Source organism: Molossus molossus, unplaced genomic scaffold, assembly GCF_014108415.1.
Source record: "Molossus molossus isolate mMolMol1 unplaced genomic scaffold, mMolMol1.p scaffold_m16_p_17, whole genome shotgun sequence".
Taxonomy (NCBI): Eukaryota; Metazoa; Chordata; class Mammalia; order Chiroptera; family Molossidae; genus Molossus; species Molossus molossus.
The window spans coordinates 5,171,200-5,196,657 of NW_023425352.1; the positions used below are offsets into that span (position 1 = coordinate 5,171,200).

At 53.9% G+C, this 25,458-nt stretch overlaps 1 protein-coding gene across 1 annotated transcript in view; it reads left to right on the forward strand.

Annotated features, from left to right (window-relative positions):
- The window catches only part of PTPRE (protein tyrosine phosphatase receptor type E), a 133,930-nt gene that overhangs the window by 75,654 nt on the left and 32,818 nt on the right, over positions 1 to 25,458 (forward strand). The window contains exon 3 of the mRNA XM_036264547.1: positions 23,914 to 24,032. Within this exon, the coding sequence (XP_036120440.1) occupies positions 23,921 to 24,032 (112 nt within the window). The 5' untranslated portion in view covers positions 23,914 to 23,920. The remainder of the gene's footprint in view (positions 1 to 23,913; positions 24,033 to 25,458) is intronic.

Here is a 25,458-nt window from a genome sequence, read left to right on the forward strand (position 1 = left end):
GGAACCAGTCGCTGACATAACATCGACTCGTTGTGTCACGTTTGCGGACAGGTGTCTCACGGCTGGTGTTTTGTCTCTGTGCGCACACCGTGCGTGGCTACGTGGTTTGAAGGAATGGACCGCGGCGTGGGTTTGGATCCGGGCTCAAAGCCTGACCGTCGCTTTCTGGCGATGAGATCTCGGGGTGACGTAATCTCTGCCAGGCAGAAGTTTCCTGCTGGGTGACAGAGGGACCGAGATGAGGTGATTCTTGTGAGGTGCTGGGCATGTGCCTGCCGGTGCCCAGGCCCCAAACAGCGTGGCTTCGTGGCTTCATGGCTGTCGTCATTTCTGCCTTCCTGGTCTCTTAATTCCTTGAGAGCAGTCATTTGGGTTCTGTGGGAAACAAATTTAAAATGTAATCCGTGCCCTGGCTGGTGTGGCTCAGCGGTTAGAGCGTCAGCCTGAGGACCAGTGAGTCTCGGGTCAATTCTCATCAAGGGCACGGACCTCGGTTGTGGTTCGGTCCCCAGCCCTGGTCAGGGTCGTGAGGGAGGCAACCAAGCGATGTGTCTCTCTCATATGGATGTTTCTCTCCAACCCCCCCCACACACACACACACTCTATCTGATAATAAACAGAAAAATATCCTTGGGTGAGGATTAAATAAAAAAGTCAGCCGTGCTCTGGGAAAACAAACGTTCCCAAACGTTTTCTGATGCGTTAAGAAACACAGGCGCTGTCGATGTTCAAAGTGTGCTGTGTGGTTTGCAGTTTAAAACCGTCTTCTGTCGCGTTCATCCTGGTCAGAGTGTGGGAAGGAAAAGAGAAAGAGAAAACAGCACACCTGTGTCAGGTGCAGCTTTAAGCATAAGATAACCCTGCAGAACTGGGAAACGAAATGGACATTGTACTCTGTCTACTCTGGCCTCAGGTGCGGGGGGCCACCCGGTGCCTTAACATCAGAGCGAAAGGGGAGACCCAACTTAATCTGTCTAAATGTTGCCATGCATCTTCGAACAGGGAGCATCACTGGCAACTTCGAACAGTGAGCGTCATTGGCAGCCTCGAACAGTGAGCGTCATTGGCAACCTCGAACAGTGAGCGTAATTTGCAGCGTATGTGCACATTGGGGCCACAGAAGGTAGGACTAGGATTTCATCAGAGAAATGATTAGTGCAGCGGGAGGTATTGACATGGGAAGCCTGCATGGGGGCCCCGAGTGCCTATTAGAAGATTCCACTGTAGCACCATTCCCAGCTCCCCACCGGCCCCCAGGCCAGAGCCCCTGCCCCCTGTGTGACCGCCTGGCTCTATGTCATCTACCCAGCCGTGTGACTCCTGTGCGTCACTCAGTGTTTCTGTGCCTCGGTTTCCTCACCTGTGCAGTGAGGATGATGACAGTGTCAGTCTCTTGTGAGCACACAACCCCCAACCCGTGCTTTTCATAAAAGTCACGAGGAGCCCAGCGTCCTGGCTGGGACGGTGCCTTTTACCCTAAAGCATAGCGTGAGGAGGTTCTGAGGTGCTATCTCTCTGTGGGTGTGAAACTCGCATCCCATAGTGTTAGCCGTGTTAAAGAGTGTCACTCAGTGGCATTTAGTACAGTCACAATGTTGTGCAACTATTATCTAGACACTGTCGTCACCCCAGAAGGAAACCCCTGTACCCAGTAAGCAGCCAGCCTCCCCTCCCCCAAGCTCCTGGCCAGCTCCTAATCTGCTTGCTCCCTGTCTCCGCTGACTCACGGATTCTGGGTATTCCATGTCAATGACATCACAGGACGTGTGGACACGCTCTCTGGCCTCTCTGCCTCGGCGTGTCTTTGAGGCTGATCATTCTTTTCCACAGCTGGACAGCATCCCATCGTGTGGGGGCCACATGTTCACTGTGTATCCATCCATCCGCTGAGGGACATTTCGGCGGGTTTCTGCCTTTTAACTCTTGTGAATAGTGCTGCGGGGAATCTTCGTGTCCAGGCTTTTGTTTCAACACCTGATTTCAGTTCTTCTGGGTATAGACTTAAGCGTGAAGTGATATCTCATTGTGGTTTTAATTTGCATTTCTCTGATGACTGGTGATGTTGAGCATCTTTTTGTCTGTTGGCCATCTGTATGTCCTCTTTGGAAAAGTGTCTATTCACCTCTTTGCCCATTATTTCAGTTGGGTTGTATGTTTTCTCGGCATTGAGTTGTATAAGTTTTTAATACATTTGGGGTACAGTATTCACAAATCAGTAAATGTGATGCAACACATAAACAAAGTGAAAGGTGAAAATCAGATGATCATATCAATAGATGCAGAAAAAGCTTTTGATAAAATCCAGCACCATGTATGGTAAAGACTCTTAGCGAGCTGAGGATGGAGGGAGCATGCCTCAACATAGTAAAAACCACACATTACAGGCCCACAGCCAACATCATACTCACTGAGAAAACTACAAGCATTCTCCTGTGAGATGGGGAACAAGACAGGGATGTCCACTCTCACCATCTTACTCAACATAGTACTGGAAGTCCTAGCCACAACAATCAGACAAGAAGAAGAAATAAAAGGCATCTAAATTGGAAAGGAAGAAGTAAAACTGTCATTGTTTGCAGATGACATGACATTGTACATAGAGAACTCTAAAGACTCCACCAAAAAACTATTAGAACTGATAAATGAATTCAGTATAGTAGCAGGATACAAATAAATAAACAGAAATTGGTGGCATTTTTATGCACCAATAATGAACTATCAGAAAGAGAAACTAAGAAAACAATCCCATTTACAATTGCAACAGAAAAATAAGGTACCTAGGAACAAATTCAACCAAGGATGTAAAAGGCGTGTACTGGGAAAAGTATAGGACATTGAAGAAAGAAACTGAAGCCTGGTTGGTGTGGCTCAGTGGTTTGATCCCCAATCAGGGCACCTGCCCAGGTTGTGGGCCCGGTCCCCAGTGTGGGTCATGTAGGAGGCAGCCAATCGATGTTCTCTCTCATCAATGTCTGTTTCTCTCTCCCTCTTCCTTCCTCCGTCTCTAAATTCAATAAAGAAAAATTATTTTTTAAAAAAAGAAAATATCATATCCCTATGGACATATGTCCAAGTGATTTAAAAAAGAAAGAAAGAAAGAAACTAAATAAGATACAAATAAGTGGAAGCATATACCGTGTTCAAGGATGGAAAGAATTAACATCATTAAAATGCCCATACTACCCCAAACAGTGTATAGATTCAATGTAATTCCTAATAAAATACCAATGGCATATGTCATAGAACTAAGACCCCAAATAATCTCAGCAATCTTGAAGAAGAAGAACAACGTTGGAGGAATCATGCAACTTGATATCAAACTATACTACAAGCCTATAGTAATCAAAACAGCATGGCACTGCTCTGACCAATGTGGCTCGGTTGTTTGGGCGTTGTCCCATGAACCAAAAAGTTGCCAGTTTGATTCTGGGTCAGGGCATATGCCTGGATTGCGGGTTCAATCCCCAGTAGGGGGTGTGCAGGAGGCAGCCAAGTGATGTTTTGCTCTTAAATTGATGTTTCTCTCTCCCCTCTTTTCCTTTCCTCTCTACCTAAAAATCAATTTTAAAAAATCTTTTTTAAAAAAGCATGGTACTGCCCTGGCCAGTTTGGCTCAGCGGTTAGAGCGTCGGCCTGCGGTCCGGAGAGACGCGGGTTCAGTTCCCGCTAAGGGCACGTACTTCGGTTGCAGTTTGTCCCCGGCCCTGGTTGGTCGTGCGGGTGGCAGCCACTCGATGTGTCCCTTTCACGTCGATGTTTCTCTCTCTCTCTCTCTCTTCCTCTCTCTCCCTCCCACTCTATCTGTACAAAAAATAGAAATATATCCTCGGGTGAGGATAAAAAAATAATAATAATAATAATAATAATAAAGCATGGTACTGGCATAAAAACAGGTCTATAGATCAATGCAACAGAATAGAGAACCCAGAAACAAACCCACGCCATTATGGCCAATTAATATTTGACAAAAGAGCCCTGGCTGGTGTGGCTCAGCAGTAGAGCATCATCCTGTGGACCAATGAGTCATGGGTTCGATTTCAGACATGGGCACGTACCTTGGTTGTGGTTCACCCCTGGCCCTGGTCAGGATTGTACGGGAGGCAACCAGTCAATGTGTCCCTCTCATGTCAATGTTTCTCTCTCTCTCTTTCTCTCCCTCTCACTCTGTCTGAAGATAAATAGAAAAATATCCTCAGGAGGATTAAAAAATATATATGTATTTGACAAAAGAGGCAAGAACATACAATGGGGTAAAGACAGTCTATTCAATAAATGGTGTTGGGCCCTGGCCGGTTTGGCTCAATGGTTAGAGCATCGGCCTGCGGTCCAGAGAGATCGGGGTTCAGTTCCCCGCTAAGGGCATGCACCTCGTTTACAGTTTATCCCCAGCCCTGGATGGGTCATACGGGAGGCAGCTACTCGATGTGTCCCTTTCACAACGATGTTTCTCTCTCTCTCTTTCTCTTCCTCTCTCTCTCTCCCACTCTATCTGAACAAAAAAATGGGAAAATGTCCTTGGCTCAGGATTAAAAATAAATAAATGAATAAATAAATAAATGGTGTTGGGAAAATTGGACAGATACTTGCGAAAAATGAAACTAGATCACCTTCTTACACCACACAGAAGCATAAACTCAAAATGGATTAAAGGCTTAAATATAAGTTGAGAAACCATAAAAATTCTAGAAGAATAGATAGGCAGTAAAATCTCAGACATTTCTCATAGCAATATATTTTCTTACATATCTTCTCAGGCAAGGGAAACAAAGCAAAAACAAACCAATGTGACTATACCAAGTAGAAAGCTTTGCACAGTAAAGGAAACCATCAACAAAATGAAAAAACAGCCCACTGAGCGGAAGAACATATTCGTCAATGATGCATCGCCTTGCTTTCTTGATGAGACCCTTTAGTGTACCAAAGTCCTTCAAGTTTTGGTGGAAACTGAGCAAAGCTGTCAAGAAATCTGAATGACGAAGGGACAAAGTCCTTCCTTCTTTTTTTTTTTTTTTTTTATCCTCACCCAAGGATATTTTTCTATTTATCTTCAGATAGAGTAGGAGGGAGAGAGAGAGAATCATCTATGTGAGAGGAACACATTGAGTGGCTGCCACCCACATGACCCAACCAGGGCTGGGGACTGAACCACAACCGAGGGGCATGTCCTTGGCCAGAACTGAACCCGAGACTCGTTGGTCCATGGGCGAGACCGGCCAGGGCGGTCCTTCCTTCTTCAGTCTGGTCTTTCTCACACTCAAAGAGAGGCGCTCAGCCTGGGTCCTTACCGCCTCTGTAGCTCTTGCTAATCTACGTTTCAGCAGAAAGAGAGCAGGCTTGAGCCCAGGGGCCTTGCACAGGGCCGGTGTTTAGCAAGAATTTCAAAACTCATCTTCCCCATCTTCACCGGTGATTGTTAAGGTCATCTTTGTGCACGGCCGATGATGCTGGTTTCCCCATTTACACAAGTGATCAAGAGTGTCCTTTTAAATACATGCGTTTGATTGTTTAACAAAGTAAATGAGAGAATGGTGTGTCAGAGCTTATGAAGGTGGTAAGAAAATACCAGAGCGTGAGAAGTGTGGCTGGAGGCCCCCGGGCATCTGGGGCAGGTGACAGCTGAGGGGTGTGTGAGGACCACCATTTGGTAATGGGGTGGGGTGATGGGAGGCGCTGGGCAGGCCGGCATGACAGCAACGGAGCTGCCATTAGCGAGCCCCGGCTGGGTCCCAGGAGTTGTACTGAGCACAGCAATACCAGGTGCAGGAGGCCCTGAGCCGTGGCTGAAGAGACAGGGCGAGTGCCCGCCGGCGTGGCTCAGGGGCTGAGCATGAACACGTGCACTAAGAGGTCACCAGTTCCAGTCCCGGTCCGGGCACATGCCCAGGTTGTGGGCCCGATCCCCAGTGGGGGGCACGCAGGAGGCGGCCAGTTGATGTTTCTCTCTCTCTCCCTCTCCCTTCCTCCCTCTCTAAAATCAATAAAGGAAAAACTTTTTTTGAAAAGGAGAGAGAGCGAGTGGAAGTTGACCGAGAGAAGAACCCGGCAGGCCTTGGACACGATGGACGCGGGACATGAGGCAGAGAAGGCCCTGGCAGCATCTGGAAGGATCCCAGAGCCGATGCAGGGGAAGACGGGCAGACAGGGAACAAGAGGCGTCTCAGAATTTCGTCGCAACTGTCTTGTCTGTGTCAGTGTCCTGTGGCTGCTGTCAGTCATAAACACGAACTTGGCTTGAAACCAGACTTCTCCTCTCGGTTGGGGGGCGTCTGAGTGAAGGCATCAGCAGGACCCTGGGGGTCACTTCCTCTTCCCTTCTCGCCTCCGGAGCCCCGGGCAGCCCCTGGCGTTTCTGGGCTGCGGCCACCTCCCTCTAGTCTCCGCCTCTGTCTTCACGTGGCATCTCAGAAAAGATCCAGTCTTCCCTTCCTCCCGAGGTCCCCTTTATTTTCACAGAGAACACTTCACTCCGACACTCCCGTCACCGAACGTCTGGGCGTCCCCCCACCGAGCAGTTCCCTGCGACACCTGCGGGGTGTCCTACACTTTCACTCAGTTCTGACACTGTCTACCCAGAGATGGCATCGGACCCCACTAGTGACCGTCCCCACCCCACTTCAGACCCCAGCCCCAAGTCCAGGTGGTCCTCTGTGCTTCCAGCCGACTGGCTGTGAATCTGGGTCCCCACACCCGCTCCTTGGGTTCGATCGATTTGCCGGAGCGGCCCCCGGGACCGAGAGGACACTTGGCTCACCGGTTTACGAAAGGGTGCGTCCGGGAGCCAGGTGAGGACGCAGCTCGAGGTCTGGGAGGGTCCCCAGGGCAGGAGCTCGGGTCCCTGCGGAGCTGGGGTGTGCCACCTCCTGGGTCACGGATGTGCCCCCCGTCTGGAAGCTCTCCGGACCCTGTACCTTGGGGATTTTATGGAGGATTCATCGTGTAGTCAGGATTGATGGTTAACTCATCTCCAGCCCTTCTCCCTTCTCAAGAGAACAGGGGCTGGTGCTGAAAATCCGAGCTTCCATCACGGCTCGATCTCGCCAGGGAGCAGCCCCATCTGGGAGCCCACCCAGAGTCTCCCCATTAGAACAAAGTGACACTCCCATCCACCTGCACGTTGCAAGGGTTTCAGGAGCCCTGTGTGGGAACCGGGTCAAAGTCCAGATATTGGAACAAAAGGTGCTTCCAGTGCGCTTATCACTTAGGAAATTCCTGGGTTTTTAGTTGCTCTCGGCCAGAGATGGGGAAGAAGATCAAATGTATATTTCTGATTATAAATCACAGTATCACACGTGGCCTTCTGTGTGTGGGTGTCTCTGTGCCCTCTCTTCTTGTCAGGACACCGGTCATTGGATTCAGGATCCTTCCGCATCCATGATGACCTCAGGTGCACAGCTACATCTGCGAAGACCCTGTGTGCAGCAGGTCACATGTGAGGCTCCAGGTGGACATGAATTTGGGCGACACCGTTCAGCCCATCACAGCATCCGCTGCAGGTTGGCTGGCTGTGCTTTTCCACAGAAGGCCTTAGGGGTGGTAATAATCCTGCTGGGTTTCCTGAGACCAGACCGTGTCCATCCCCTTCTCTCTGGAGCTCCGCCCTCCGGCTGGGGACGGAGTCTGCGTCCCCAGCGTCCCTGGTCAGGATTGCACAGACCGAGGAGAGAGCTGATGTAAAGGAGAAATCAGAGCACGCAGATTTTACCCCTAATTAACTTCGAGGCATTTCTTAGGGACTTAACGAACTTCGACTTGAAAATCACTACTTAAATGAAGTCTGCTTCCTGCCGTCGGAGCCCAGCAGAAAGCAGGCAGTTTCTCGTTTCCAAGCTTGCGCATCGCTAGAGTCGCCTCCCCTGGGGAACGCCCTGCAGGAGCCGGAAGACACCTGTGCGGCACCCTGTCCTGCCTTTGGTTTGCCGACTTCGCCAGACCCGAGCAACATCAGGGGAAGGAGGTGGGCAGACGTCTGGGCGGGTAAAAGGGTGAAGAAGCCCAACACCGGGACAACTGAAGGGACCTTGCTGCCCCCCGAGACTGTCAGGGACCACGAAAGACTCTTTCCCCAGAAAAAGGGTGCTGCTCCTCCGTGCTCCGCCCCTCCTCCTCGCTGTCATCGGATTTCAGGTAAAAAGAGGCTTTCTGCTCCAAGGGTCTTCAAAGATGGACAAGCTCACCACGGCCTGCATCACTGTCCTTGGAGCGGTGGGCCCTCATCTGCCCCGAACATTTCTAAGCCACTGGGACACTCGGATTCCCACAGCCTGTGTCCTGTGTTCGCCTTACCTGACTTCCTGGGAGGGTGTGACAGTCACTTCCTGTGAGGTTTCTTCTCCTCCCTCCTTTATTTGTTTACTTTTATTTTTTTTTAACAGAACAAGGAATTCTCCAAGGACATAAAATCCTGTGATCCTAAATTGATAAATATTTAAGGAGCTGCAGCTGGTGTTTATAGAGAAAAGCAAAGTTCAGCGAAGGCTCTTCTCGGCAAACCTTTCGGCCGCTCCGTTCACGCGTTGAACAAATATTTATTAAGCTATCGTTTTAGGACGCAGGGCGGCTCCCTGGTAGAACCGAATTAAAATGAGGCTCTGGAAAGAGATGTTTGGGATCGCAAACCCTCAAAATGCTAACATCTGTTAGTGCCAAAACAATTCACGGATTTGTGTGTGTGTGTGGGGGGGGTTAAAATAAATATTTTCAGTAAATTTTTGGAATTTACAAAATGTGTGTCCACTTGTCCTGAAACAAAATGTTTTTCAGGTTAGATAGAGTCCCACGTTCCCCACGCCTGTCCCAAGAGAAGTCCGCCACGTTTCAGAACAATTCCGAGGAGATGTGGTTTCTGAGGGCTGGTGGTTTCCAGGCGGCTCAGATTTGAATGCCGGCTCTGCCGCATCACCAGCTGTGTGGCCTTGGGCAGGTGACTTAGCCTCTCTGATCCTCAAAGCTCCCTGCTGTAGTAAGGCAGGCGTGATGAGAGCCCGGCACTGTCTCAGGGCTGCCGTGACGTGAAGGTCAACTCTGCTGAATGTGTCAAATGTTGTGGACCAGTGTCCACGGCCGGAGCCAGTGCCCTGTGAATGCCCCTGTTGTGATCAGCGTCATCACTTGTCACGCACCTGCCCTGGTCACCCTGCTTCTGGAAATAAGGGTGCGTGTTCTGCCTCAGGTACCTGACTCCTCCCTGGGTGAACTTCCTGACCCCAGAGCGGACTTAGGGAGACACAGGGAGCTGCTTGCGCTGGGGTGTGGGCAGACCCCTGGGGAGAAGCCTTCCCTGCTGCCCCGCCCCCTCAGCGCCCTCGCAGTCCCCAGAGCCTCTGGAAGGCGGGGCTGGTAGCCAGGATGCCCAGCTCTCTCTGAGCCTGGAATAGCCCCACTTCAGGAGGAGAAATGCTAGTGACCCTCAGCGACAGTTTCAGGAGCCAGGGATAGTGTTGATGGTGCTGAGGCCTCCAAACCCAGTCGCCCATCTCTGAGTCAAGGTGGCCAGTGTCCTTCCTCCCCAGCAGACCGGGCGATTCTGGAATGGGGGTGCTAGCCCTCAGAGACAGCCAGCCAGGGCGAGCAGGATGCGAGGGTCCCCCCGGTGGTCGCGGCTTGGGGAGGGCTCTGCCTGTCGGTCCTTCTCAGCTCGTGCGGGCTAATACCTCATCTTCACGGGACGTCGTGCCCTTACACCTGCCGCGGCCAGCGGTACAGGGGTGTGGGAAGGGGACAGGGAGCTGAGGCTAGAAGTTTCTGGCTCTTTCTCAGAAGCAGATGAGCCAGGTAAATGCTTCCAAAAGCACAGGCACCAGCCTGCGTTGTCCTCCCGCCACGGGCTCAGTGCTGGGGGTGCACGCGTGTCCGGCCACCGAGCCAGCCAGCGAGCCATGTGTGGGTTCCCTGCACAGTGCTGAGCCCCAGAGGTGACAGAGACAAACAGGCGGGGTCCCTGGTCTGGCCGGTGCGGGCGCACTTCTGTGTCCTCTGCAGATCTTACCCGGGGGTGCCTTCCCTGTCAGGGACGGCTCAGGAAGCCACCGTTGGGGGTCCACCTGCAGTGTCACCTCCCCTGTGGTGTCTCCCGTCGCAGGATGAAACGAGCGCCCCTCCTAAGGTCCAGGAGGCAGGTGTGCAGGCGGGGTCTTGGGCGTCCAGCAGCGAGCATGGGCACGCCCAGTAAATGCCACAGGGTGTGTGGACCCGCCACAGTCTCAGAGCTGTCCCTGGGGCTTCTGGGGTTTATGTCTCTGGGACTGAAAACGAGGTCTTCCCTAGGTTTCCTCCCCAACTCAGAACGCCCGTCTCTAGAGAACGAAAACTGGTTCCGTTGCTTCGTGTTTGTTTGCCTTTGAGCTGCACATATTTTAAAGTGTATATTCACATTCCTGCCCTGAATGGGGTGGGTCAGTGGTTAGCGCGTCAGCTCCTGCACCAGAAGGGTCGCAGGTTCGATTCCTGGTCGAGGGCATGTGCCTGGGTTGCAGGTTCGATCCCTGGGAGGCAAGCAATCAATGTCTCTCTCACATCGATGTTTCTCTCCATATCTCCCCCCCACCCTTCCTTCCACTCTCTCTAAAAAAATAAATAAAGTGTTTGTTCACATTCCAGAAAGGGTGCGAAGGGCTTTCATGTTACCGTCCCCAGAGGCCAGGGAGGCCAGTGTCGGGCTCATTTCCAGGCTCACAGAGGGCAAGAACAGGCCCAGGGTCGCACGGCTAGCGGGCCAGACCTCAGCTGTCCTGACCTGGTGACCCAGGCCCCTCCGAGTGTGCGTCCTGCCCAGAGAGCAGCGGGTTTGCAGGGCGCTGGAAAGAAGTCAGCAATTTGGAGTTTTAAGCAGGGGCTCTCCAGTGCCTCCCTTGTTCCCGTGCCATTCATTAGATTCAGGGGTTCATTTAGCACATGTCTGCTTGCTGACGTCTCATACTAAGAAAACAAATCTCCCCTGTTTGAGAATGATGCCCTCGCCTCGCCACATCTCTGCTAGTCGGGTGGACACACAGCTGATCACCCGAGGCCCGACGGTGTTGAAAGAGACAATGCTGTTGATAGTGGCACTGGGCAGCAGGCGTGACCTGAGACTGTTCACAGCACATGCCACAGGAAGGAGGGCCGTCCTCCGTCCACTCCGTCACTCGTTTGGCAAGCACTCTCCCTGGACAGCCCCCAGGTGCCAGGCCCACCCGTCCTGCCGGGATGACCCAGTGGTGCGGAGCATTCTGCACATCTGGCCTCGCTCGTCCATGGCCTCGCTCAGTCCTCGAGTCAGAGATGAAGCCCCGTGTTGCCGGTGAGGCAGATTGCCTGACCTCTCACACACAGAAAGCGAGGGCGAGGGGCTCAGGTGGGCTCTTGTGCCTGGCCCGGCCCTGCCCAGCCCTGCCCAGCCCTGCCCAGCCCTGCCCAGCCCTGCCCAGCTCTGCCCAGGAGAGCACAGAGCATAGCTTGCTTTGGGGGAACTGATATTTTTCCTTTGAGGAATAAAACATCTGCATTTGCCCAGCTGTGTGGCTCACTGGTTGAGCATCGACCCTGCACCAAGAGGCTGCCAGTTCGATTCCCAGTCAGGGCACATGCCCAGGTTGTGGGCCTGACCCCAGTGGGGGGCGTGTAGGAGGCGGCCAGTCGATGTTCTCGCTCATTGATGTTTCCCTCTCTTTCCCTCTCCCTTCCTCTCTCTCTCTAATATCAGTAAAAGAAAAAAAAATCTGCTCTCCCTCCCTGGGTAACAGGTACTGTCCCCACATTGGGGAGGGCTGTGCTGTCCCCACCCTGGCCAGTTCCCCACCTCCGCCCCTCCTGCCCTGTGGTCTCTTTTTCTTTCTCCTCAGCTTAGCCTCCTGAAACGCAAATGTTGAAACCTAGTGATTGGCCTCAGTTGCTTTATTAAACAGCGGATAACTGATCCGTCAGTGGGAGGCAGGCGATGGGCAGGTGTGCCCTGGAAGTCTTCCGTCTCCATTAGCTGCTGGCTCCGCCCTTGTACAGCGCATCACTTGTGCACACTTTGAGTTCTTGTTCCCAGTACAGTTCGTTTTAATGCACATGGGAGGATCGCTACTGTAGGCACAGAGCCAGTTTCCTGAACGGGAGATGCTGTCTGATTTCTAGTTTCTCTCTTGTTCCAGGTCGGGAAAGTCCATTTGAGTGTTGGATTTCTTGACTCAGGTAGAGGTCATGGATCCACGGATTAGAAAATAAAATTCCAGCCTGGGTAGTGGGTGTGAGGATGCCTGTTAGGAGAATTCTGGTGCATCTTATAATGCTAGTTCCTAGTTCATCACTTCGACACAATGAATGGAGAAGAATGTCGTTAGTAAATATTTGTCCTGGCGTGGGTGGGGTCGTTACTTGGGGGGAGTGCAGGTACCAGAAACCACGTTTCTGCAGGGATCCTGGAAAGAGGCTGGGTGGGTGGGAGCCCGACTTTGGAGGAGGTGGGAGTTAGGAGCATTCTGGGTCAGGGTCTGAGCGCCCCATCCGTGTGAGTAGAAGGCTTCTATGGCTTTCCCGACAGCGCCACCTGCTGGTTCTTTCTGGCATCGTTCCTGGGCTTCCCGCGATGGCGCATGCGTGGACCCAGGAGCCCGCCCCGCATGGGCTGCATCGCTGATGCTTCCAAATTCGGGTGCAAGTTGAACCCTTACAATAAAACATGAAATTAGAATACTTTCATCCTTTTAAACCCCCTTCTTGGGTACTCCTGTCACTCTGGGCTTTTTCTTTCTAACACCACACTTGTGTCTGTCTACCCCACTGGGCTCTGAGCATCCTGGGGGCACCACCCCGGTTGGTTCCCAGCCCAAGGAGGGGCTCCGCAACGGGGGTGCGTCAGACATGCCGGTGCACAGGCTGCGGCCGGACCTCAGGAGTGTGGCTGTCGCTGCCCCTCCTGCCAGCTCAGAGCAGAACTGGGCCAGAGAACCCACCTGTGTCCCCGCGAATCCGAACAGGCAGGCCCTGTGCGCAGAGCACGGAGGAGGAAAAAGTCTCCTCTGCGGGGCAAGACACTTGCCCAGAAGGGGGAGGGGCCCAGGTGTGACTCCAGATCCACCTCTTCGGTCGGGGCCCTTTCCACTGGGCTGGCTGCCTCCTGGCGCGGTCCAATGAGCTGCAAGGGCTACTCCAGGACAATAAAATGCCCCCAGGATAGCTCTGAGGGGTCACTCCGGAACCCAGAAGTCCAAACACTGACACCTTCTACCCTCGTTTGCTGAAGATGGGGGAAGACTCCTCCCCAACAGCAGAGACTGGAACTCAGAAAGGAGGCTTACGATTCGCTTTCTTCCAACACCATGCTGTTGACATGGGGGCTTCTGCTCCGCTCAGGGGTCGTCATGCACACCTCCTGCGTGCTGGACACGGGAGAGGCATCACTTCCTGCCTGGGGGAGCTCCCCTAAGGCACAAGGGGAATCTTAGGGCCTGTGGAATCTCCAGCACCCAGGACCCGCGTTGAAAGCAAGGAGTGGAGCCAACCCTCCAGTGGGCACCAGCACTCCCGACCCCCTTGACCCCTGAAGTTCCTTTCAGGGGAGGACTGGTCCCGCCGTCGGAGTAGAAAGTCCTTGAAGGCAGCCGCATCTCTGTCCACTCTCGCCAACTACACGAGCCTCCTTCCATGCCGTGTCCAGAAGTCACTCAGTTAATATTTGTGGAATAAATGAACAAACAAATCTCCATTACTGGCTCCTGGTCGTACTAAAATCAGTGTTTCTTTAAAAATTCATGAGTGTCATAATGTTTCCCAGTGTGAGAGCAACCCATTTTATGAAACAGGCATGAATTTTCGATTAAAGAGAAGAGTGTCTATTTATTAATATTCCCAAAGGGTAACTTTTTGGTTTATTGCTATGCTGTTATCGTTTACCATAATTAGGTGGTGTTGGTTGTGGTTTACCGACAGAGCATCAGTAAAGAAAATTGCGACCCTGGCACTGGATCCCTGCAGGGGTGTAGTTGGCCCAGGTGGACGCTCATTGATTCGCTGGGTCCAACGTACAAATGGAATGTTCTCCCTGCAAAACTGGGCGTAGAGGAAACACGGAGTTGCCCTGCAGACCTGACTTTTTGTGGCCAAAACTAATAGTGGGCAGGGTCTCCATCAGGACACCTGTTGGCATCTTTCAGAAAGGGGCGGGGACCCTATTTCTGAGAGCCGCTGGAGGTTGGCGGTAGGAAGGACTGAGACAGAAGTCCACATTACGGGGTAGAGCCTGTTAAGAAAAGCAACCTTGCCCGGCCCGTGTGGCTCAGCAGATTGAACATCGTCCCGTGGACTGAGAGGTCCCGGTTTGATTCCCGGTCAGGGCACGTGCCTGGGATTGCGGACTCGATCCCCCAATAGAGGGCGTACAGGAGGCGGCCAATCCGTGTTTCTCTCTCACATCAATGTTTTTCTCTCTCTCCCTTCCTCTCTCTCTGAAAAGTAAATAGAAACATATTTTTTAAAAGAAAGAAAGAAAAGCAATCTTATGAACAAAGAATCCCACTGTGGTCAGAGGTGTGTGAAGGGAGGACCCTGCAGCGGGGCTCTGTTAGTTTGTTCACGGTTTGGTGGAAGTGCCCGTAGGTAGTTGAATGGATGGATGAATGAATGAATGGATGGATGGATGAATGAATGGATGGATGGATGAATGAATGTGTGAATGAATGAATGGATGGATGGATGGATGGATGGATGGATGGATGGATGAATGAATGAAGCTACCAGGACTGACTTAGATTAGAACCAAATGGGACCCTGCTTCAGGCGTGGGTCTTCGGAAGGGACCCTGGTCCCTGTGATGCCTGCAGGCAGGAATAGGGCTGTGTACCCACCACGGCTGGGTGTCCAGGAGGTTCCAGAGCAGCAATGTGAGTAATACAATATGGAGATTTCTTTTCGTGGTTGCAGTTTGGAGGCATATTTTCTTCCAAATAACCAGCGGTGCAGTTATAAATAATTCATGCTCGTTGTTTGGCCCAATTAACATGTTTGAGAAGCTGGGGGCCGTTCTCTCCTTCTTGAGGGACAGTGACACCCCCGTCAGGCTGGGCTGAGCTTCTGCCCTAATTAGATATTTACTCCGGAGACCTGAGCGCAAAGGGTGGATTTATTTTTAATAAAAGAAGATTAAAACCTGTGGTTCCGCAGCATGCTCAGGGAGACAGAACCAGTGGAAACCCTCCCACACCGTGGGTAGTGGTGGGCTGACAAGGAAGTGTTTCACTTGGAGTTACTAAGACGTCTTCTTTGAGCGGGAAACAAAATCAGCCCCACCCAACTTCAGATGCGTTCGCTGTAGTTCTGGGTGAGCGTGCTGGTGACGGGTGGCCACTTGTGGAGGGGCAGCCACAGGCCATGTGATAAAGGAGGCAGGGAGGGATGACCTGGCCTGGAACAGGCAGAGTGGGGCCACGGGGAGGGACCAGCCCACGGCCCTACAGGAGCGCCGGCAGCCTCTGGTTGTCCCAAGAGAAGCCACATCTCCAGACTACCTGTGTCCCCTCCCGCCTTTTAAATCTTTCAAAGTAATTAAAAACCTTTTATAATCATAAACATATACCTACCTACTCTTCAAACCATGTATGGGCATTCACCCCTAATAAATGAAAAACTTGTCAACCAAAAGACTGTTACACAAATTCATAGCAGCTTTGCTCATAATAGCCAAAACGGGGGCAGGGGGGACAACCCCAATACGTATCAGGAAGAGACTGGATGAGAGTCCTGGTGATCCAGAAGGAATGGACCCAACGCCACAGCCACAGGCATGAGCCCAGGACCCTGCCGAAGTCCAGAGACACGACCCACGGGAGGGAGTATGGCCTGTGTGGTTCCACTTACAGGAAGGTCGCGGGCAGGCAAAGCGAATCATCTCTGGGGACAGAAATCAGAATAATGTGTGTTTCTTGGGGTGGGGAGGACGAGAGTGAAAAGGGACCAGAATAGAATAGAGAAATGTCGAATGCTCTTCGTCTTGGTTGGGGTGCAGACCACATCAGACAGAACTCATTGGGCCATAGGCGCAAGGTCGCTGCATTTAGCTCGTGTGATCACATGTTTGAGCAGAGCGCTGGGGCCAGGGTCCGTGCGGGTCTCCAGCGTGGCTTGCTTGTCTCTCGAGGTTGGCTTGCCGCCTTCGGGAATCTTTTCTCTGGAACACAAATAGTCTCTCCTGTAATAATAATTCGGTTTTGGTGGGATCCAGTGGTCATGTCTGAAGTTCACGGACAATCGACTATGAGATGCTGTATGTTGTTCACAACATTGGAGATTAGACAACAAACCTCCGTCCCCCTCTTTGGTTCTCTGTGACCCCCGTTTGGGAACAAAGAATTACACGTCGAGGGGTCCCTGCCTCTGCTTCCAGGATAGGAAGGATGGTGTTCATCCGTGGGGGAACAATGTATCCAATAGCAGTCTAGCTCTGGTGCCTTCTGTCTTACTTGGCCCTGGCTAGAGGATCATACACGGTCAGTTCCCTGTTCTCTGAGAGCTGACTGGTCAGCGGGCTTGTCGGTGATTAAACAAATTTGGGTGTGGTTTTAGGGTTGCTGAAAATGTGTTCTGCAGATGCTTCCTTGTTTCTCCGTGGTTCTATTTATCGCGGTGGAGAAAGTCGCTTCTCACAGAATAAGCTCTTTGCTTTTTCTACATCTTCAAGGGGGCAAGACGTATAATTGGAATTATGCAAATTAGTGCATGGTCCTTAGGAAACTAAAGTGATCCCTGAACAGACTGGCAGACACGCCAGTATTCTCAAGGGTCCTTGCTGGTGGCCCGGATAGAGTGCTGCCCTGTCCTTGGGACCCTCGCTGGTGCTGGCCCGGCCCCGAGCACCTGCGCCGTAGAGTAAGCAGGAGGCCCGGTGTGGACCAGGACATCAGAGCCTGGGCGACACTGGGACTTTACATGTTTCTTGGATGTGTGTGTGTTTTTAATTCTCTGGTGAAATCCGCTTCTGTGCATAATACCGTGTGCACATGAATGAGTCTATACCAGTGAGTTGGTTATAAGGGCCTTTTCCTCTTAGGCATCATGGATTTCCCAAATTCTCCGAAGACGAGTTCACACTCTCTGTAGCTACGTCAGCATCCAGAAATGGGGTCGGCGGGACTCCCAGTGAGGACGCTTAGCTGGGGACCACTGTCCTTCCCTTTGGCACAGCTTCTCCTTTGCTCAGGGAAGTGGCATCTCCGGACCCAGACTGGCACCAAGGTGGGCAGCCCCACTCACAGACGAGTACCTGAGACATCAGACCCTCAGCCGCCCACAGGTTGGACGGCCCATGCCCTCTTTCTTCCCAAACTCGGCCATTCGTGCAACAACCCGTCTGCTTCCTAAAGGGAGGACTGCACGGTGGAAAGCTTGGTTCATGGCAGTAAAGGGATGAGTGCGGAGTGGAGGTGGACGTGGGGGTAGAAGCCAGAGTGCCTGCCCTGATCCCACAGACCCGAGCCTCCTCCCCGCAGCCTCGGCGCCCGCTCACACACGGCACCCCGCACCTCGGCTCCTCGGATCCCCCAAAACCTCCTGGACAAAACAGGAGAATCACGTGGCACGTGGACAAGAGGGAAAGTAAAATTAAATGTCATGTGGCCACTGCCTCATCATGGGGGCAAATTACCTATTTGTTAGGGAGAAAACCGAGTGGCTGAAGGTATTCAATCACAATATTGAATTCCACCGACCTCACTAGGCGGGATTCCTTGTTGAGACTACTCCGCGCAACCCACAAAGCCAGCCGGAGCTGTTTGGAACAAACCCCCGATTCCCGGAGCCCCTTCCCTGCGTGAGGCCGGGACCTTGCTGAGCTGAACCCATCTCCACCCGGGAAGCGCAGATGAGCCCTTTCAGAGCCTAAAAGCAGGTGGCAGCATTTTGTCTTCCCAAAATATCGCTGCGTTGCTTTAGCTGGTAAAATAAGTTTTCAGTGTTATTTCATGAGCTGATTTCATTTTGTTTATTTCTCCCAATTAAAAGGAAGAGTAATGGGCTTTGCCGGGGAGCCATTTCCCTGATGAGTTGAGAACTAATGGCCTTGAATTTTTTAAATACTGTGCTATCCATCATCCCGTGCCCGGCTCACATCGGCGCCCCACCCCGTCCCCCGCCCCGCCCCCCGAGCTGTGTCCTCTCGGAGCGAAGGTCTTTCAGACGGCTTGTCCCAGGGAGACGTGGAGATGCAGGAAGGGGCGCAGGGGTCCTCGATGAACTCAGAGAGGGGAGCACGAGGGTTCTGCCTCCAGGCCACCTGTTCAGAAGAGAAGCCTGATCCAGAGCCAGGAGCCCTGTTAACCCTCCCTCGTCTCTGCTTGGCCAGCAGCTCCCTTGGGCACAAACATGCCGTCCACCAGGACCGGCTGAGCCTGCGGCCACCTGGGCCAGGGCTCAGCTCACCTGGGCCAGGGCTCAGCTCACCTGGGCCAGGGCTCAGCTCACCTAGACCAGGGCTCAGCTCACCTGGGCCAGGGCTCAGCTCACCTGGACCAGGGCTCAGCTCACCTGGGTTCACCTGGGCCAGGGCTCAGCTCACCTGGGCCAGGGTTCAGCTCACCTGGATCAGGGCTCAACTCACCTGGGCCAGGGCTCAGCTCACCTGGGCCAGGGTTTAGCTCACCTGGGCCAGGGTTCAGGTGAGGTTGTCCAGCAGGAGAGAGTGTCCAGGGGGCGATTCGGAAACTGTTTTAACTTGAACACTCTTCTTTAAGGCCCATTGAGACTTTTTATGATATGAAGTGATCTGAGTGTATCTCGGAGCCTGGTCGTGCCCAGTTATTTCTGTGTGATGCAATCAGCTCCACCCTGTGAAGATTACTTTCATCTCCTCCTCTCTCTTTTAGGAAAAGCTGTCACTTGGTACTTGTATAAGGAGAGACAGAGTGTGAAACAGACACGTAATTGTCTGGAGACTTCTCACTTCTCACACCTGGTCTCCTCAGGAGGGAACTGGGTTCTACATTGTCGCCATACTGATGTTTCTGGCCCAGTTTCAAGTGGTTGGTTCCGGTGGCCCCACAGCCAGGAGCCACCGAGCCCCTGCTGACATGCAGGTGACACACCTGCTACTGGGACGACCTGTCACCCTTGCAGGTCCCAGGACAGTGCCGTCTACAGAGCCCTAGATATCCAGTGGGCTTTTCCCCAGGCCCTGCTGCCAGGAATGTGGGGGATCCACCCTCCCCATCTCCCCCCTGGTCCCCTGGCCAGTGTATGGTGGTGGGGGACAGGTGTATATACAGCGGGAGGCACCCATCACCCCACACCCTGGTACTTTCACGGGTACAATGTTCAATTTCCTGAACTCCGAGAGTTCTGCGCATGCCAGGGCCCCCAGACTGGGGTCCTCGTGTGGGGCGTGTGTGTGCACAGTGGGCAGCCCTGTGGCCTGACCCCCGCAGAGCCCAGGAGGTGCCTCGGGCTGCAGGAGTGTGCCGCATCCCTCCCCCAAGGTCTGCCCTGAGGCCGAGGGTGGGCGGCACCTCACCATCTCTGGCCTCCCTGACTTCTCTGGGCAGCTGTCAGAGGACGGGCACACGGACGACATCACGGGACTGCAGGCCCCTGACCAGCGGCAGTCCGCCAGGCCGGGACACTCATGTCTCTCCATCCGGTTTTCTTCCTCATTCTCTCCTCTCACAGGGACATCTTTGCCAGCCTCCTTTTAGTGATGTGTTTGTTTGTTTTGTTTTTTTGGTACGTGCCCCTAGCGGGAACTGAACCCGGGACTCTCTGGTCCGCAGTCCGACGCTCCAGCCGCTGAGCCAAACTGGCCAGGGCTCAGTGATGTTTTAATGGCTTTTCCCTCAGACCTGTGCAGTTACCTTTGATCAAAAGCAACTGAGTTGCAGCCGAGACCAACTCAGATCAAACAACGGTTCTTTGCATCGTTCCTGTTTGAGGCGTGAGGCCTTCTCCAGAAAGATAGCGGAGTCCTGGAGCCGGGGTCTGCGTCTTACCGCTCAAGGGCTTTTCGTGACCGTCATTTAACGTCTCGCCCGTGAGTGTACTCACACCTGCAGCTCCAGAAGGGCCTGGGTTCTTTCTCCTCTGCCGGGAAAACGCATCTTTGTTCTTTGAGTTTTTGTTTTTCTCTAACATGGAAGAAAATGACAGTCTTGCCTTCTGGGTAATATTGTCCTGATTTTATGGAAAACAGCACAGTGGCCTTAGGTGCCAGGCACTTGGAGAGTCAAGGTCGATACCCTGCTTCCTGAGGGTTGAGGGGAGCTGAAGGGACGGAGGCCGGGGTGGGGAGTGGGGGGACCTGGTGGCAGAAGGGGCGAGACCTGTACTTCAGGGTGATTTCAGAGACTTGGTGCCGTCCTTCCCGACTGTCGGGCGAGCGTCTGTGCCTGTGACGACGTCTTCTGGGCGCTGTTCGTTCTCAGTGGCCTGCAGGATGGAGGGACAGACACACTGTGCCCCAGAGTTGCCCCCTCACAGACCCACACCCCATGGGTGTCAAGGGGGACCCCGGAGCTGGGGGACCTGTCAGTAGACAAGTTTGGCTCTACCTCCGACCTGCACGCTGCCTGTCACCTTGAAAACGTGGGGGTACACCCTGGCCAGTGTGGCTCAGCGGTTAGAGTGTCGGCCTGTGGACCAGAGAGACCTGGGTTCAGTTCCCGCCACGGGCATGTACGTCGGTTGCGGTTTGTCCCCGGCCAGGTTGGGGTCGTGTGGGTGGCAGCCACTCGATGTGTCTCTCTCACATGGATGTTTCTCTCTCTCTCCGCCTCTCTCTCCCTCCAGCTCTGTCTGACCGAACAACTCGGGGCAGGGTTTGTGCGTGACTGTGGCCGAGAGGCGGCAGCTGGGCCGTTGAGGGCCTGTGGCAGTCTTTCTGCAGTCACCTCACACTATCTCGGGGAGCCCAGGTGCGCCTTGCAGGGTCCTGTGAAGCAGTTTGAGACCCCTGAAGGGGGATAGTCGGTCTCTCTCTTCTTGCCCGCCCTCCACTGAGAAGGCTGGGTGGGAGGGACCCCAGGAGGACCAGAGTGCCCCGCCCCTCCCCTGCCCCATTATGTGATCCAGCTGAGAGGCCAGCCCAGGGAGGCTGCTCAGGGGCCCGAACTCCTGGCTGAAACAGAGGCCAAGAGGATCTGTGAACACCCACGCCGCCCTGCCCACGCAGAGAGCCGGGCAGCCGTGGCCGCGGGCTGGTTCTGATGGCGGCTGGGCCTGGGAGCTCCCCTCTGCCCTGCAGACCAGGGGCATTGACAACTGAGCCCTTGACTTCCTAGGGACACTGAGGTTCACGAGCCGGCCTGTCACATACATTATGTGCAGAGCCTTCCGGAAAGGAGAAGTGGACATTCTTAGCCACAGTGTCAGACTTGGGAAGGTGAGGACGCAGTCCCTACCTGCAGGCACGGAATGTGCCTCTTTCTGACAGCAGGTGGCCTCTCCTCTGGACACAGGTGCAGCCACACAGGGACTTAAGCCCCACCTGCCCCGGCTGCAGGTGGCTCACTGTCTTTCTCGACCAGCTGCCTTGAAGGTCACTGTGACCGGCATTTCCCAGGAGAGATCGTGGGAACGGGCCCTCGGTGTGCTTGGCCCTGCCTCTGCCCCCACGTGTGGACAGGTTTCAGAGGCTGCTGGTGGCTGCCCGATGGAAGGGGCAGCAGGCTCTGCTCCTGTGGCCCTGGCTTCCAGCACAGCCGAGTGACCTGCGGGAGCCCGGGGTCCAGAAAGGCAGGGTCCCCCCATCAGCTCTGGTACCTGCATTCGCAGAGCAGGAGCCCCCGGCCAGGAGGGAGGATCTGCTGGGGAAGAAGCCCCTACCCTGGAGACCTGCGACCCCCCGTGATCTGGCCTGGGGCTTCTTCCTGTCGCAGCCCAGGCGCTGGCGCCCACCTGGGCTTTCTCCTTCCTGCTTCCTTGGCCTCTCTTGGATGCCCTTCCTGGTTCATGTCTCCTGGGGTCACGTAACTGTCCCGCAGGAGGGGGCTTCCTTCTGGTCACAGTGACCCCTTGGGATATGCACGTCCCCTCTTTGCCCTACGTGACCCGTCCAGTGGTCACTGGCCTACAGAGCTGCCTGCCTCTTGGTGCCAAATTCCGTACAGGCAGAAATAAGATCGCGTCATTTCCACCCTGTCCCTTGGGTGCCGCACTGAGCCTGGCTGGGTGGCTGTGCCCTGCTCTGTTTGAATCGTCTCGAGATGCTCCTTGCTGAAGCCACCTGGTGACTTGGTGTCTGAGCTGGAGAGAGCAGCCCCGATGCCAAGTCCTGAGGACTCCTGTGGACCAACCTCAGCTGCTCGCTGTTGGGGACTCAGTGGGAGAATCGTGCGTCTGTCCAAGCTGCTGGCTTCCTCAGTGGTCTCGGGGATCGTTACTGTCCAGCACCATTGACCACGCGCCTGCAGTGAGCCAGCTCAGTGTGGGCGACCGCACCGAAGATGAGAAGAGTCGCTGGGCCCACGAGACATCTGCAAACAGGCCACATGACCGACCCGAGTAGCTGCCCAACAGAGAACATTAAAAAGCATTGAATAGAACAAAAAGGCAATTCGAATCAGAACAGCAGCCGGCTGACTTTTGCTTGGAGTAAAAGGAAAGTCCACTTTGTTGGAAATAAAATATTTTGAACCTCTCAGTTCTGGAGAGCCGACGTATGTGATGCCCCAACAGTACGCAGGGTTTGTGAGGGTGCAATAAACTGACAAAGTAAAATGGTTGAAATTCAACGTGGCGTTAATGACTGTTCCATGATTTGTTTTTATACTGATTCGTATCGGTGTTTATCAGGTAGCTGGTGTGAGGCCCCTGAGAGTGGGTGTCCAGTACTGACAAGTTGTCACTGTCCTTGCAATGGAATTGCTCCAGTAAAGGGACTTGGATGGTGGGATGGTTTGAATTCTGCACGAGTTACTGCCCTCTGCTGGTGGGACCAGGCAAATCACTCCGTGTTCCTTGCAGGAGGAGGTGACCTTTGGCTCAGGCTGTGGGCATCCTCTTAGATTGGTCAGCATTTGGGGCGGGGCATTTAATGCCTGTGATGGGGAGAGAATGTGTCAAGTATGAATTCTGCGTCTCTGAGTTGTATTAAGCCACGAATACTTCCTGCCTGATCAATTACTCTGTCATTTACTCAAACATATTAAAGGTATTGTACCTATGTTTGATAGCGGGTTTTTTTGTTTTTTTAATGCAGTGACAGGACAAGGCTGAGCTTTCAAGGGATCAACCGGGCTCTGGAGTGTGGGGACGGCGGAGGGCCTGGGGCTGCGATGGCTGGGGACCTGTTTGCACAACTAGGGGGGATGCAGGCCAGGCCTGTCCTGGGGATGAGAACTGGGCTGTGGGCTGTGGTGTGGCCGGGGGACAGCAGAGAAGACCCTGCACAGATGGGCCAGCCCCGAGCTAACTGACCCAACCCCCTCCGGAGCCGTGACCCCCCGAGGGGACTGGTCGGGCTTCTGTGGGCTGTCCTGATGCAGACCGGAAATACTAAGCCCCTGTGACGGTGGGCACAACCCCGTCTTCCCAGACGGTCAGCAGACGAGGATCGCGTGGACTCAAGAAGTAATGGGGACTGTCTCTCAGAACCCCAGATCTCGTGATGTTTCTGGAGTTTCTCCTCTCTGGGCCCCCCAAGTCCTCGTTTGCCTCCCCTCTGCCCCTGAACAGACACACAGACACCAAAGGAAATTAGTCCGGACAGCAGGCGTTTTAGAGCCAAGGGGCAGTTCCTGAGTTGCTGACATGGACTGTCCTAAGGTGAGACCACTTCCCGAGGGCAGGTGTAGGCTGTGCCCACCGTGGTCCCTAACTCAGATTACAAATCAGCGCTCCCCGAGCACCCCACTGTCACCCCAGCCCAGCCCACCTGCGTCTACCGCATGTGCGTGCGTGTGTGTGCGCGTGTGTGCGTGTGTGTGTGTCCCGCGGCAGGGGTGAGTCCTCTGAGCCTGTCCCTGCCTCTTCCAGGTTCGCCATGGAGCCCTTCTGCCCCTTCCTGCTGGCGGGCGTTAGCTGGCCCCTTGCCAGGGCTTTCACGGTCAACGCCACCAGCCCAGCAGACAGCAACTGGACCTCCACGACCTCAGGTAAGGCCCCGCCGCCTCTTCCTGGCTGCCCCAGGAGCTCGCCGGGCCTTCCAGGTGATGTGGCCGAGGGAGGGGAGGGCGGGCTGGCTGGCTGGGGCACTCTGAGCGGCCGCCATCAGCGCAGCCTGCGGGGACAGCCGGTTGCTGGAGCACACTCAGCGTCCGGAGGCCGCACAGGTAACCCGCGCGGAGGGCGGCGTCTGCTGTGGGAGCCGAGCTGTGCACACCGCCCGACCGTGAGCGAGCGCTGACGGCAGCCTGGGATGTTTAAGCAGGGACATAGCCACTGGGCTGAATCCAGAAAGGCCCTGGCCGGTTTGGCTCAGTGGTTAGAGCATCGGCCCGCGGATCACTGAGTCGTGGGTTCGATTCCAGTCAAGGGCACGTACCCCAGTGGCAGTTCATCCCCGGCCCTGATTGGGGTTGTCCGGGAGGGACCCACTCGATGTGTCCCTCTTACATCGATGTCTCTCTCTCTCTCTCCCTCTCTCTCCCTCCCACTCTATCTGAACAGAAGTGGAAAAATACCCTCGGGTGAGGATTAAAAAAAAAAGAAAGGACTGTTCATATTTTTAGATAAGATATTGGTACGCAGGTTAGGCTTGTTTTTAAAGATAAGAGTCCTTCCCTTTTGGAGCCTCGTGTTAAAGTATTTACAAATGATCCGAGGTGTAGGAAGCCTTGAAAGAGAGTGAGTGGGGGCAGGAGGTGGATGGGGCTGCAGCCCGGCAGGTTCAGCCTTGACTTGATAAGAAAGTGGGGTGGCAGGACCAGGGGCCATTACTCCTTCCTCTCCCTGTTTTATATTGAAAGTGAGAAATAGAAAAGGAAGAACCCATTGATACATGTGACCACATGGCTGGGCCTCAGAAACATGCTAGTGAAAGAAGCCAGACACATAAGAACAGGTGGTCTCTGCCCATTCGCAGCCACGCCCAGAAAAGGCAGGCGCAGTGGGGAGGAAGCCTGGTGGCTGAGGGGGCTGCGGGCTGGGGCGGGCAGTGGCCCCAGGTGGACAGGAGGGATCCACCTGGGTTGATGGGGATGTTCTCACCTGGACGGTGGCGATGGCTGCCGGACTCTGGATGTACCACACGTCACCGAATTGCATGCTTCAAATGGGTGCGTGTGAATTTTACCCCAGTAGAATTCATAAATGCTATGCAAAGTTCAAAGGAAGAGGAGGTGCAGAGAAGGAAGACTTGGACAGTCGCTCTTGAATCGCACCCCTTGTGTGCAGTCCGGGCCCAGCGACCTTGAGTGAGTGACTGAACCTCTCTGGGCCTCAGTATCCCCATTTGTAGATGGAGGTAAAACAGTCCCGCCTTCTTGGCAGTGCTGTGGGGACTGAGAGGTGACGGCACTGCAGAAGACTCACCAACCTCAGCCGTTCCTGTTGTTGGAGGGAGAGGCCATCAGAGGTGGC